Consider the following 14607-nt stretch of genomic DNA (forward strand, 5'->3'; position numbering starts at 1 on the left):
TCTAAATGTTTTTACTCACTGGTTTAGGTAAGGGGACCCCATGTATTACTTTAGGGAGACAGAAACATTTCCTCTCTCTCTCTCTCTCCCTCCCCCCAATTCCTTGTAACAAAAATTTAGGAATTATCTATTTCAAAACTTTCCTTTGATATTATTCTAGTGTTACCCTTTAAAGTTTTTAAATTTACAGCATACATTACCTTGCAGGGTTTTGTTGGGGTTTTGTGTGTGTGTGTGTGTGTGTGTGTGTGTGTGTATTTGTTTGTTTTGTTTTGTTTGTTTGTTTTGTTATCAGTCTCTCTGCCTAGAATATAAACTGGAGGGACTTTATCGATGTATTCTGAGTCAAGCACAGTGCCTGGCATCTGGGAGATATCAAATATTTGTTGAATGAATGAAATCCCTCTGGGTCTTGTCTTTTAGGCTGGTTTAGAGGCACACACACACACAGAGAGAAATGAGAGAAGAGGGGGTGCAAAAGGAAGAGGTCCATTGTCAATGGGACTTGATTGTGAACTGGGATGGTAGTGAGAACTTTCCGATCGCAGGGATTTCATCCGGAGCCCCAAATCAGTCACATCACCCTAAGAAGAGGTTCTGGGTCTGTAACTGAGCAATGTCCGGGGCCTGGCAACTCAAAGCGAGAGTGAAATCGGTGGTGAATCAGCCTGGTTTAAGCCTCCCAGGGGTGCACAAGCTGTTCTAGTCCCCCACTCCATTCTTCACCCTTTCAGATCCCCTGGGATCCCGAGGAGGCAGTCACCTCATCCACCCACATCCTATTCTACCCATTCCAAGGTTGCTCATTTCTGCACTCGGCAAATCTTTCATGAAACCGATACAAGTTATTTAGGGAGAAATTAGAGTCGTTCATCGGCAAAGGTTTGGTCTTGGGTGGGAGAAGGAGCCCTCTGACAACCAGGGGCTGGGGGGGGGGGGCTTGGCGAGACTGTGGGACAAAGCTCGGTGCTGAAGCTCTCCTCCTTCGTTCCCTCATCTCCTGGCGCCCAAGGCAGTGAGTGGGAAGCACAGGAAAAGGGAGGGTTTGGTGGTTACGGGTGCATCCTCCCGGATTCATACCACAAGCACCAGGAGGTGAGCATCGGCTCGGGTACCCGGCCTATGGACATCTGCAGAGGGCGCAGCACTATCGCGAGACTTCCGGAGGCAGCTGCATGGCGCCTGAGGACGCAGTTACCATGGCAACCGGGCGGCGCCTGAGCACGCGGGAAGGAGGCTTAAGTAGAGAGGTCTGGCCTGCTTGCTCTGGGAGACTTGATGAGTGACCCTCCTCAGACTTCTACGGCCTCCGCTTTGGGCCCCCGAGGCCATGGGTCGGATCTCCGGGCTCGTGCCCTCTCGATTCCTGACGCTCTTGGCTCATCTGGTGATTGTCATCACTTTGTTCTGGTCCCGGGTAAGACGCGGACAGGGCACGCGCGCGCGTGTCCTCTTGTCCCTCCCATTCTCGCCTTAGAGTGGACCCAGCTCAGCTCAGTCCACTCCCACAGACCCACACTGGGTCCGTTGCTCCCGTCCCCCGCAACCCCACCCCTCTTTTGACATTTCTTTCTTTCTTTCTGCCCGGCTCACCAGGAAAGCAACATCCAGGCTTGCCTGCCTCTCAAGTTCACCCCGGAGGAATATGAGAAGCAGGACAACCAGTGAGCTCTTGGGGCGGGGTGAGAGTGCCAGGGTCTTCTACGCAATCCGGAAACCCTGGTCCATCACCCTTTCTCTCTGCAGACTGGTAGCAGCGCTCTGCCTCACCCTGGGCCTCTTTGCAGTGGAGCTGGCTGGCTTCCTCTCAGGAGTCTCCATGTTTAATAGCACCCAGAGCCTCCTCTGTATCCTTTCTGCCTGGCCAGCGTCCCCATGCGACATCATCACCACTCACTCACTTCTGTAGGCCTTTTGGGCACAAGTCTCTGCCCTACGTGGCAAAGCGAATCTCTCTAGGTGAGAGAGAGGTTTTAGACAGTTTTGGGGAATTAATAGACTTCAAACCTTAAACCCTGATGTGAGCCAGGTTCTGGCGATCCATGAATGGGAGTAAAACCACTTTATCCTGTTTGAGGAAGAGATGGATAAACATCTGTAAATCAGTGTGATTAAACAGTATGCTGTAGGAGTGTGCAAAATACAAACCATTGTGGGAACTCAAAAGGGACCAAGAAAATGAAACACATAGGAAGGTTCTCGATACCCGGATGTGATGCTGCAAACCTTTAATCCTAGCACGAGGGAGGCAGGAGCAGGTGAATCTCTAAGTTCGAAGCCAGTTTGGCCTACATAGTGAGCTCCAAATCAGCCAGGGCTACATAGAGAGACCCTGTTTAAAAAAAAAAAAAAAAAGATAGCCGTTGACTCTGAGTTGTGGACAAGGAGGACCAGAGCACTGGAGAAATCCCCACAGTTATCAGACCTGTAGGTATTCTTGTGAGGCCTAGGGCATATGTGACATTAACTCCCAAAAGTGTACAGGGAGAGGTCCTATCAAAACAAACTCAGCTCTGGCCTCTTACACATAAGTGTCCACAAATTCAGAAGGCATGGCTGCCAACTCTGGCGTTTGTCTTAAGGGAAGGGAACAAGCTGAGCCCAAGTCCGAGTACTAAAGGGACCCATCACTTACCTATTATTTTCCTTGACTCTGCTGTATTTTTAAGCCATTGCAGCCCACTGTAGCGCGTCTGTGGCCCTATCTTTCTTCATATTCGAGCGATGGGAATGTACCACGTACTGGTACATTTTTGCCTTCTGCAGGTTATTCTGGAATGGAGGGTGGTGGAAAGTCTATCCCAAATCTGAAGGTTTCCCCCACCTAGACCTTTCCTGCACATGTGAAATTGGTAGAGTTTTGAAGAGTCGTACCCATCCGCTAACCCACTCACATATAAGGCTTGGAGGTTTGAGTGTTTGGGTCGGAAGGGGCTCTAAACCCACCCCCTACTTCCACAGCGCTTTTCCAGCTGTCACTGAAACTGCGTTATTCATCGCTGTCTTTGGGCTGAAAAAGAAACCCTTCTGATCACAACCCGATGAAGGGACCAAAGCCGGAAACGTGATGAACTCCCTCCCATTGCTGGAAGAAGAAAGGGAGAGGCTTCAGTTTTCTCTCGCCCTAGTCTTTTGCTCCTCCCAACTGCGTCTAAACAGAAAATGGCAATGTTGGGATAAGATCTCACAAATCTTGGGTTATAATTTTATTAGAGTTTTGTAATAAAATTCATTTTATAATAAGAGCAAGGCTTAGACTATTTGTCAGAAGACCATTGGGTAAATCAAAAGGCTGATGTAAATAAAGGCTTTTTTCTAGCCTTCTGTACGTGAGCTAGTAGCTTAGGCTTCTATTTGGATTTTTACGGTACAAAATAGGCGGAAGTGAGTGGGCGGGAATATGTAAATAAGAACCTCACATAGGGCTTCTAATTTGCTGTATGTGAGCAGAGCATTATGGGAGAACTTTGTTTCTCTCTTTCTGCGCTGAATGGAAAAATAAAATATTTCAGGCGACTTGCAAATAGATATTGCTCTTGAGTTGCAATAACTATAGGTCATTGGGTTCGTGCTAAATTGCCATATTCTCACCCTTTCTTTAATAGGGAATGTCTTTACTTAATTAGGAATGGGCTCCCTTTGTCCCTTATCGTCAGGAGGTTAATCCTTACCTGTTCCTCCTCTCGGAGGGCAGATAGAAAATGATGATTGGAGCTTGCATGATCTGCTGATTAGCATTTCCGTGTAATCAGGACCTGACAACATCCTGATTGCTCCTATCTGATTCTCTGACGATCATATTTATTTCGCATGTGCTGACTGATAGACTTTAGGAACTTTATCCTGTGCTTCTGAAATTTCTCCTAACACTGGTCAGAGCCATGGCTTTAAGGTGCTTTTAGTAATTGTGTATATGACTGACTGATTGCTCAGACCTTATTTCTATGGGAACAAGTGCCTTGCTGCTGATTGTTTGCCCGGCTTCTAGAAAGCACTCTAGGCTCAGTGTGGGGAAAGCAACCTTGGCCCCTCCTCATGTCTACCAGGAGATACTTTCTGATGAGGCCTTAACCCTATGACCTAAAGCGTCTCTTGCCTTCATACCCACATTTCAATTCAATGACCTCCTTACCGTAGGCAAAGCCCTATTAACAATACTGAGAAAAAAAAAAAAAAACAATACTGAGAAAATAGATGCGATATGACCTATACTCAGCTTTGGGCATATAGAGACGTTTCCCAGCATTCCCAGACTTGTTTAATCCTGTAAATTGTGGTACATGCTACCTCCCCTCCACCACCACCCCCCCCCCAAAAGAAAGATTTTAGGAGTTTCGTAGCAAAGCTTGAAGTTGTAACTTGAGAGCCACCAAAATGTTACATATGTCTCAGCTATTGCTCAGAAACTTAAGTACAGCTCTGTGAGAAGCCCACCCCCACACCCTTGCATGTGTTTTACTGAACTTGGAAAAAATTACTTTTTCCGGGAGCTTTACTGACAGGTTGCCAAACATAACTCTTATTTAAATTAAGCAGTGTGAACTTGCGATTAAGCAGGTTATATTTACACTGGAGACACAGCTAGCTCACCAGTCAGTGCATACTTGCTGTGCCTTGAGGCCCTCGGTAAAATCCTCAGCATTAAAAACTTAAAGAAGCCAGGAACGGTGATCATGTCCACAATCTCAGCACTCAGCATGGCAGAGGCAGGAGCACCACAAGTTCAAGGCCAGCCTGGCCTATAGAGTGAATTCCAGCCAGCCAGGGCTGCAGAGTAAGACCCCTTCCCCCCAACAAAGCAAGAGGACCTTGCTGCCCCTTGTAAGGATGGACAAATTGGCCCAGCTCTTGAAGTCCCCCGCTGCATTCCTCCAGCATCAACGCTGTGAAGAGGGCGGTAGTTGAGCAGCTCAGGATGGAGGCTGAGCCCAACCTGAGAAATTCCCCAAGCAGCTGCAGACTTGAAGCAGTTCTGTCAGCCGAATGCTGAGCACTATCCTCTGTTAACCGGATTGTCAAGTACAGATCCCTTTGACCCCAGAACATCTGCTCCTTTTTGTAGGCAAATCTCTCAAAGCTTTCTCAAAACACTTTTATAAGCAGTGAATTTAAGAGAGCTGAGTGCGAAGCCTGTACAAAGCTTCCTTATAACCGTCTCCTGGTTGTCAGTCCATCTCATCTACCTCGGAAATGTCACTGGCTTCTGTTTCCCAAGGTTATATGTACACGGGCTGTATGGCTTTATATACACATACAGGCTCACTTCAGCAGCACAGATACCAAAACTGGAGGACACAGAGGGTTCCGGTGGCCTCTGTGCAAGGGCGATACATTCCTCAAGCATTCCTTACCTTTCAGTGACATGTTCCTGTAATTTAAAGACACTACATACACATGTGGTGGGAAGGTAGATGTCTAAAACTTGGACAATTAAAAATATCACAATTAGGGGTTGGGGATTTAGCTCAGTGGTAGAGCGCTTGCCTAGCAAGCGCAAGGCCCTGGGTTCAGTCCCCAGCTCAAAAAAAAAAAAAAAAAAAAAAAAAAAAAAAAATTCACAATTAAACATGAGCTGGCTGCCCTAAAAAAATAAAATAAGTAAAAAATTTAAAAAGGTAATAGAAGTCTGGAAGGATATCGCACATCTTTAATCCCAGCATGGCTCTTTTTCAAAAAGAGAAAAGAAAGGAAGAAAGAAAGAGACGATCAGGCAAAGGTTACATCAGTGTGGATTAGTCCTAAGATTGTTGGAACTGTGTTACATTGAAATCAGCATAATCCACTCAACAAGAAGTCATTCAGGTAACCCAGAAACCTCTACCTTCATGGTTTGTGTCTTATTCATACAAATACACAAAAGTGGCCAATAATTTCATAGAACTTTTTGTTCTGTTTTTCAAGACAGGGATTCGCTGTGTAATCTTGGCTGTCCTGGAACTAGTTCTATAGACCAGCGTGGCCTCAAACTTTCAGAAACCCACCTGCCTCTGCCTCACAAGTGCTGAGGTTAAAGATGTGTGCCAAAAATCACCACAGAATTTCATAGAATTTTAAAGAGATTTGTCACACTCAGGAGGCAGAGGCAGGTGGATCTTTGAATTTGAGGCCAGCCTGTTCTACAGCATGGCCAGTCTAGGATAGCTAGGACTGCACAGTGAAACAAAAACATAGAATTTACACTAAAGAATCTTATAGAAGGCTGGAGAGATAGTCCAATTGTTATGAGGATCCAGGTTCAAATCCCAGCACCTACACGGCAGCTTACTCCTGTTCCAGGGGATCCAATGCCCTGTTCTGTTCACCATGACACTTGGCACTTACTGGGAGCACAGATATGCATTCAGGCAAATAACTCATACATGTAAAATAATAAAAATAAAATAAGAATATTGTAGGGTTGGAGTTACAGCTCAGCTATAGTCGTTTAACTAGCATGACCATAGGGTTGCTCCCAGGTACTGCCGCCCATAGGAAGAATATACTATTATTTCTTTTTTTTTTTTTGGTTCTTTTTTTTGGAGCTGGGGACCGAACCCAGGGCCTTGCGCTTCCTAGGCAAGCACTCTACCACTGAGCTAAATCCCCAACCCCTATTATTTCTATTGTGCACTAAAATATATAATAAACTTATATACATAAGCGTGTACTTTCCCAGAGGCATACCTGTAACCATTCCAAGAAAATTCCCATTACCGACCACTTTTTGTACCCAAACCCAGAGTCACTTGTGTGGCTTTAGCTCTCTTCTCGGCTTGTTTATGTTGGTGATTACTGTCTCCTTGTCCTCTTCTTCCTCTCCTTGTCCTCCTCTTCCTCTTCCTCCTCCTTCTCCTCCTCTGGCAGGACTGAGGATCAAACTCAAGACTTCATAGCATTTCCAGTCCCACTACCACCAGCAGTCCACCCCTTCTTTTCTTTTTGCTTTAATACAAGATCTCATGTATCCCGAACTGCCTGATCTAGCTGTATAGCGGAGATGACTTTGAACATCTGATCCTCCGATCTCTGACTCCCAAGCATTGGAGTTATGTGGAGGATTGTTTAACCACCCTCAGCTTTTGTGGTGTTGGGGATGAAACTTAAGGTCAAGTGCGTACTAGGCAAGCATTCTCCCAACTGAAGTGTATTCTTAGCCTCCCATCCCCAGTCACCTCTGTAGTCCTCAAACACCAACTAGATGCTTTTGTTTTTCCTATAACTGTGGAGCAGCAGTTCTGAACTCAGACATTGCCCTGCCACCAAAAGTCAGTCACCCTCCTTCTGCCTCAGCCCCCTCATTTATACTTGCAAACATCAGCTATCTACAACTCAACACCAGAGGACCTATCAGTTAGCATCTGACAAAGACTTTCATTTGCTGTGACGTTAGTGACTTTCTACCTGAGGACTACTTGTCAGGATCTCTCTGTTAAGGATCGATGGCTGTCCCAGAACTTGCTATATAGACTTGGCTGGCCTTGAACTCAACAGCTCTGCTGGCTTCTGCCTCCTGCTTGCTAGACTAAAGATGTGTGCCAGCATGCCCAGCTATAGACCTCAGGGCACTCAAAAGCGGCTCTAAGGCTCGAGTCCTGAGGGTTCTCTCTCCTGCCATTTTATTCTAGATCTGTAGTTGTCTGGCACCTTCAGTGCGGGTGTTAAGTCTGTTGTGGGTGTGTTTCCTGTGAGGCTGGGGGTTGGGCATCACGCAGCTTGAGAAGCAGCTGTCTGGCTTCTGTTGAACTTGCTACTTCTCAGTAATAAATACTTTATGGGGTGTGGAAGAGTGCTACAGCCACCTATGAAAGGGCCAAACTGGTTAATGTCAGCTCACAGACACTCTGGTGGCATTTTAAGGAAGACTGAGATGGTCCTCATGGGGAAGGGGTAGAGGGACCAGAATCCCAGCTCTCTGACATCTCCTTAGGACCTTTGCCAGCGAGTTGACACGGATCATGGGGCATGTTCTGTTTTCCCCTCTTCAGCATCCATGCTTGTCCTAGTAAGAGGCTGGCACACCCCCATCTCCTCATTTTCTTGTTTCCTCAAGGGTAGCCAGACAGCCTAAACCTGACCAATAACAGCATCCTATCTTCCCTGCTCCAGTGATTAATTCAACCATAAACCTTGGCAAGCCAGGACTTGTGCTGCATATTTGGGAAAGAGAAACTTAGGCTCTGTCTAAGGGTTTTACTGTTGTGAAGAGACACCATGACCACGGGCAACTCTTTTTTTTTTTTTTTTTTTTTTTTCTTGCTATGAGTGATATTTTATTCCTATCTCATGGAGAAGCCACGGGCAACTCTTAAAAAAGGAAAACATTTCACTGGGGCTGGGATACAGATTCATAGGTTTAGTGCAATTGATATAGTGAAAAGCACAGTGCATGCTGGCAGATATGATGTTGGAGAGAGAGCTGAGAGGTCTACATTTTGATCCTCAGGCAGCAAAAGGAGACTGAGATACACTGGCCAGACTTGACTTTCTAAGACCTCAAAGCCCACCCCCACCATGACACACTTCCTCCAACAGGGCCACACCTCCTAATTGTACCACTTCCTATGGACCAAACATTCACATACATGAGTCTGTGGGGGCCATCCCTATTCAAACCGCCACAGACTCTGATTTTAAAAAATGCTATGAAATAAACTGGTTAAAACAGTGAGGAAGACGTGCACTAGAAAATGGCTCAGAGGGCAAAGGCTGGTGCAGCCCTTGCAGAGGACCCAGGTTCTGGGGTCCAGTACCCACATTATGCAGCTCAAAACAACCTATGACTCCAGCTATAGGGGGACATGTTACCTCTGGCCTCCATGGGCACCAGCACTGTGGGCATACACACACACACACACACACACACACACACACACACACACACACACACAGAGAGAGACAGAGACAGAGACAGAGACAGAGAGACAGAGAGAGACAGAGAGACAGAGAGAGAGACAGAGACAGAGAGAGAGACAGAGAGAGAGAGAGAGAGAAACTCATAGTTTAAAAAAATAAGAATGAGGGGCTGGGGACTTAGCTCAGTGGTAGAGCGCTTACCTAGGGAAGCGCAAGGCCCTGGGTTCAGTCCTCAGCTCTGAAAAAAAAAAAAAAAAAAAAAAGAATGACCAGAAATGTTAACACACGCCTTTAGTCCCAGTACTCAGGAGGCAAAGGCAGGAAGGTCTCTGAGAGTTGGAAGACCATCCTGGTCTGCATAGCAAGCTCTAGGACAGCTGGTTACATAAAGAAACCCTGTCTCAAAAATAAGATAGGTAAGTAGGTAGGTAGGTAGGTAGATAGACAGACAGATAGATAGACAGACATTTTTAAAACATAAAAAGCAGGTAGGGGCTGGTAAAATGACTCAGTGGTTAAAGGCACCTTCAGCCAAGCCTGATGACCTGAGTTTAATTGCTAGGACCCACATAAAGAAAGTGATAGGATTTTTCCACCAATGAAATAAGCCAATTCAAGCCAAACTAAAATATAAAGGCAGATTTCTCAGGAGGGTTCACATGTCCCAAGGATGGGTCAGGGAAGTTGCCATGCAGACAGAGAAATGGGGGGGGGGGATGAAGCATGTGCATGTAGGGAGAGAGAAATGCAGAGGTGGGGGGCAAAACACCGGGGTTATATAGTGAAGAGACTCTGGGGAACCGCTGGGCTGAAAAGTCCAAGGAGGAGGTCAGGATATGCCAGCCGTGCCCTGTAACAGGTAGGGACCGAGGGATGCTGGGAGAACTTTGAGGCCAGGTCTTCTTTGGTATACAAAATATGCACCTCAACTGGCTTGTCCTTTCCTGTTGGGTCTAAAACCCAGCAGGAAGGAGTGGACCAGGTCTGACCTCTGACCCCCACATGTATTGTTGGATGTGTGCAATGATGCATCCACACACAAATGCATAAATAAAATGTGACAAATGCAATAAAAGTATAAAAGAAAAACCCCAAAATACAGTGAAGTACAATTTCATGATTAAACAGGCGAATGCAACATACACCAAAATCTAGAAAGAGAACTAAATAAGTAGGATTTAGTGGATACTAAGGATGTTATTTTAAAAAACATTGGCAGAAGCTACTGATCCCTCTGGTTGAATTAGGGAAAAGCTGGAGGAAGCTGAGGAGGAGGGCAACCCTGTAGGAGGACCAGCAGTCTCAATTAACCCGGACTCCCGAGATCTCTCAGACACTGGGTAACCAACCAGGCAGCATTCACTGGGTCACCAACCAGGCAGCATTCATGAGCGAGATGAGGCTCCCAACACATACACAGCAGAGGACTCCCGGGTCTGGGTTCAGTCAGAGAAGATGCACCTAATCCTCTAGAGACTGGAGACCCCAGGAAGTTTAGAGGTCTGGTGGGGTGGGTGAGGTGGGGACATCCTTATGGAGACAGGGTGGGAGTTTGGGGGGGTAGGGAGTGCAGGGGGTGCGGGGAGGAGGTATGGGATGTGGTTACCCTGGGAAGGGGGTGGACTGGGAGTGGAATAAAATCCGGAGTGAAAAAACAAACAAACAAGTTGGAGCCAGGTGTGGAAGTGGATGGCACACATCTTTAATCCCAGCACTCAGGAGGCAGAGGCAGATGGATCTCTGTGAGTTTGAGGCCAGCCTGGTCTACAGAGCAAGATCTAGGGCAGCCAGGGCTATACAGAGAAACCTTGTCTTGAAAAAACAAAAAGAAAAAGTGTATTGCTTTTGATACATGATCATATGTGACTCTGATCATTGATTTTTGATTATCTGGAAATGCTTGATTAGTGTTTAGGAAGCCCTGCTTTAACACATGGTCTCTGGGACTTTTGAAATATATCTACCCCATGAGGTTGCTCTGCTGCCTTAAACCTCTAATCCCAGTGCTCTGGAGCTGAGGCAGGAGGATTACTTGAGTTCAAGACCAGCCTAGAGTACAGACTGAAACCATGTCTCAAACCTCAAACATACACATGTATGCCCACATACAAGAAAATAATAACTTTAAACATTTGTTTTTATTAATTGTAATTATTTGTATGTGTTTGCATGTGTGCACTTGAGTGGAGATGCTCTCATAGGTCAGAGACATTGGGTCTATTTAGCAGGAGTTATAAGCACTTATGAGCCACCCAGCATGGGTGCTGGGAATCCAGTTTGAGTCTCTTGATAGAACAGCAAGTGCTCTAAACCACTGAGTCATCTCCATTCACCAATAATATTTTTTTTTAGTTAAAATAGGCATGGTGGTCCTAACTGTTGGTAATCCCAGAACATTCGAGATGGAAGCGAGAGGATCAGAGTAATCTTCTACTGCATAGGCAGTCTGAAGCCAGCCTGGGTTATAGGAGACCCTGTTTCCTCCTCCTCCCCTTCCTCCCCCTTTCCCTCCTCCTCCTCCTCCATTTTCTCCTCCTCTTCATCATCATCAACAACAACAACAACAACAAACCTGAGGCCAGGTGGTGGTGGTGACACACGCCTTTAATCCCAGCACTCAGGAAGCAGAGGCAGGCAGATCTCTGAGTTCGAAGCCAGCCTGATCTAAAAAGTGAGTCCAGGACAGACAGGCCTACACAGAGAAACCCTGTCTTGAAAAACCACCACCAGCAGCAGCACCAGCAGCAGCAATAATAAAGCTGGGCACTAAAGCCTTGGGCATGAGCCTGTGGCTCCACTGGGAGCCCTCAGGAGGTGGAGACTAGAGGGAGTAACTTAGAAATGATGTCACAGGGAACGCATCCTTGAGGGGATATTCATACGCCAGCTTCCACTTCTGTGCACGCAGCAGACGTGATCTACTTTGCTGTCACAGGCCCCAGGCAACCAGGCCAAGTGAGCACGGATTCAAACCTCTTAAGTAAAAATAACCCTTTCTTCTATACACCTCAGACACCTTGTCCTTGCAAGAGAAAGCTGTCAGGGCATGATGGTGCACCCCCTTTATCCCAGCAATTGGAAGGCAGAGTCAGGCAGATCTGTACCACAAAGCTAGTTCCAGAACAGCCAGGGTACACAGAGAAACCCTGTCTTAAAAAAACAGGAAAAGGGGTTGGGGATTTAGCTCAGCAGTAGAGCGCTTGCCTAGCGAGCGCAAGGCCCTGGGTTCAGTCAGGAAAAAACAGACAGACAGATAAACAAACAAACAAAAACAACAGAGAATGCTGACTAACCCTGGTTGAACACAATGAATTGAGTTTTTTAAATAAAAATACTCTTGTGGGTTCAGTCCCCAGCTCCGAAAAAAAATACTCTTGTTTTATGAGTAACAATAATTTGCATATTAAATAACCTATACTATAATGCTTTAATAGAGTTTTAAACAGAATAAAAAAGAGGGGAAACTTCAGGTTACAAGAACCCTTCCCCCCAAAACAAATTCTGAAGTAAGATGATCCCTCTTTCAAAGTGTGTCAGTGTGACCAAAACATCCAGCCTCCAGTCACGTCTAATCCTAGCACACCATGCTCAGTGGGACTAGGAAAGCTGGGCTCACAGTCACTGCCTCAAAGGAAGAGCACAGGTTGGGTTCTCTGGGGATGAGGAACTGGTTCTTGTTACTTTAATACCCAGAGCTGAACTCACGTATCCACGTGAAATCAAAATCAAACAAAAACTAAAACCCTGTGACAGAGTTGAAATGAGAAAAACAATGAACTTTCTATCTTCTTTCAGACTCATGGGTCCTTCTGTCTGCACCCCACCCTTCCTCCTTACCTCACTTTGCCCTTTCTTTGTCCCAGTCCTAAATTTTAGACAATTCTTTTTCTATTTCCCCATCCCCAAGAACTGACTTTATTGTTCTTCCGACACAGCCCAGCTATATAACCAACTTGGCAGGGACCTTTCAGTTCTCCTGCCTCAGAGCTGGTGATATGACTTGGTGTAGAGAAGCGCTTTCCTGTTCACCAGGGACCCACATCGTGGAAGGAGAGAACCACCTCTCACTCCAACTTTGACCTGGACTCTCTGCTGGCTGACAGTCACTTGGCCAGGATTCCTACCCTCTGACCCTGCGGGTGTTGCAAGTGCTGTTAATTATACTGTGCTGTCTTTGTTCTTGTATCCACATGATCTGCTTGTAACTTTACTGCAGCAAAGAGTGCTATCCCGGTCACCAGGGTGTGGCTGCAGTCTTTTTTAGTTACCTCATACTTAGCTCCTTGTTTGTAAGGCAACCTGAGGTGGTTTCCTCAGTGGAAGCTTCTCAGAAGACATCTCTAAGTTTTAGCCTGCTACAATTAGCTGCATCAAACTGAGTAGAGGAGGCACATGCCTTTGATCCCAGCACTTGGGAGGCAGAGGAAGCAGATCTCAGAGTTGGGGGCCAACCTCGTCTACTGAGAGAGTTTCAGGACAGCCTGGACTACACAGGGGACCCCTGTCTCAAAAAACCAAAACAACAGTTGCATTAGACGTAAGGGTGAATGGAAGTTCGATAGTGTCTTACATAATTTCCTCAATGCTCTGTGGCAGGGAGGGACAGCTGCCCTGCCCTCTGGAGTCTGGTCGTCCTACCTGTGTAGAGTAGTTTCGAGCAGCCAGCTGCAAATCCTTTTATCTACCTGTCTCTGTGTTCCCAACACTGCCAAGTTAAGTTTTAACTCCGGCTTCTGTTGTCATGCTACATATCAGAGCAACTTGGCAGCTTTCACAGGGGGCCCTTCTCACTACTATAGAGAGCAAGCTTTTTTTTTTCTCAGTAGAACTCGGGAGGCTGAGGTCAGAGGATGCCAGGTTCAAGACCAGCGTGAGTTTCATAGGGAAACCCTTCCTCAAAACCAAATATTCAAAGGGCTATGGACTTTTTCTTTCTTTCTTTTTTTTTATATATTTGGTATAATTTATTGATCATCGTCCAGTTGCTCTAAAAGGGTTCTTCTGCGCTTTTCTAATTCCCCTTCGGACTTTTTCTTTTGAGACAGGGTCTTACCACTATCTTTGGCTGGCTTGGAACTTGATCTGTAAACCAGGCTGGCCTTGAATTCATAGACCTACCTGCCTCTGCCTTTCAAATGCTGGGATTAAAGGCGTGTACCACCACTGCCCTACCTGACCTAGTTCTTTATTTTCAAGCTTTATTTTTAATTATGTGTATGCATCTTCGTATGTGTGTGTACACGTGGGTGCAGGTGCCCACAGAGGCCAAAGGCATCGGATGTCCTGGAGCTGGAGTTACCAGTGCTTGGGAACTGCCAGACGTGGGTGCTAGGAACTACTGCCGAGCCATCTCTCTAGCCCTTAGAATTGTCTTTGTTTCTTTGAAACAGGATTTTGCTCTGTAGCCTAGGCTGTGATCCGTGTCAGAGCTAACTTCAGCTGTTAACCTAAGTCTAGAGTCTCCTGGAGAGGAAAATTCAACTGGAAAGAGTCACCTCCATCAGATTGGCCTGTGGGCCTCTGGGCACGTCTGGGTGGCATTTCCTTCATTGCTAACTGACACAGGAGCACCAGCCCACTGTGGGCAGCGCCACCCATGTGCACACGAACACAGGCTGTGTAAGAGTCCTGTCTGAGCATGACAGGAAGCGAACCAACAGGCAGGGGCTCTGTCGTCCTCATGGTCTCTGCTTCAGATCTTACCTTGAATTCCTCCTACCTTGGTTTTCTTCAGTAATGACCTGAAGCAGTAAACTGTAATAAACTCTTTCTTCA

General features: G+C 46.4%; 1 protein-coding gene and 1 non-coding gene across 4 annotated transcripts; both read left to right on the top strand.

Moving 5' to 3' along the window:
• Positions 1-1175: 1175 nt before the first annotated feature.
• Positions 1176-3333, top strand: Tmem107 (transmembrane protein 107). 3 transcript variants are annotated; one of them, XM_032913950.1, is made up of 5 exons: positions 1176-1417; positions 1597-1664; positions 1747-1847; positions 2670-2745; positions 2962-3333. In XM_032913950.1, exons 1-5 carry the CDS (start codon positions 1331-1333, stop codon positions 3029-3031), a joined length of 402 nt encoding a protein of 133 aa, XP_032769841.1. In that variant the 5' UTR covers positions 1176-1330; the 3' UTR covers positions 3032-3333. The 3 variants fall into 3 exon arrangements, with proteins under 3 accessions (XP_032769841.1, XP_032769842.1, XP_032769840.1); XM_032913951.1 differs by having other exon boundaries at positions 1178-1387; positions 2670-2766; XM_032913949.1 differs by having other exon boundaries at positions 1180-1417; positions 2670-2766.
• Positions 3334-3649: 316 nt separating this feature from the next.
• LOC116910652 lies at positions 3650-3785 on the top strand. Its single transcript, XR_004389186.1, has one exon. It is a non-coding gene; the product is annotated as a U8 small nucleolar RNA (small nucleolar RNA).
• Positions 3786-14607: the final 10822 nt, after the last annotated feature.

Source organism: Rattus rattus, chromosome 9 (assembly GCF_011064425.1).
Source record: "Rattus rattus isolate New Zealand chromosome 9, Rrattus_CSIRO_v1, whole genome shotgun sequence".
NCBI lineage: Eukaryota > Metazoa > Chordata > Mammalia > Rodentia > Muridae > Rattus > Rattus rattus.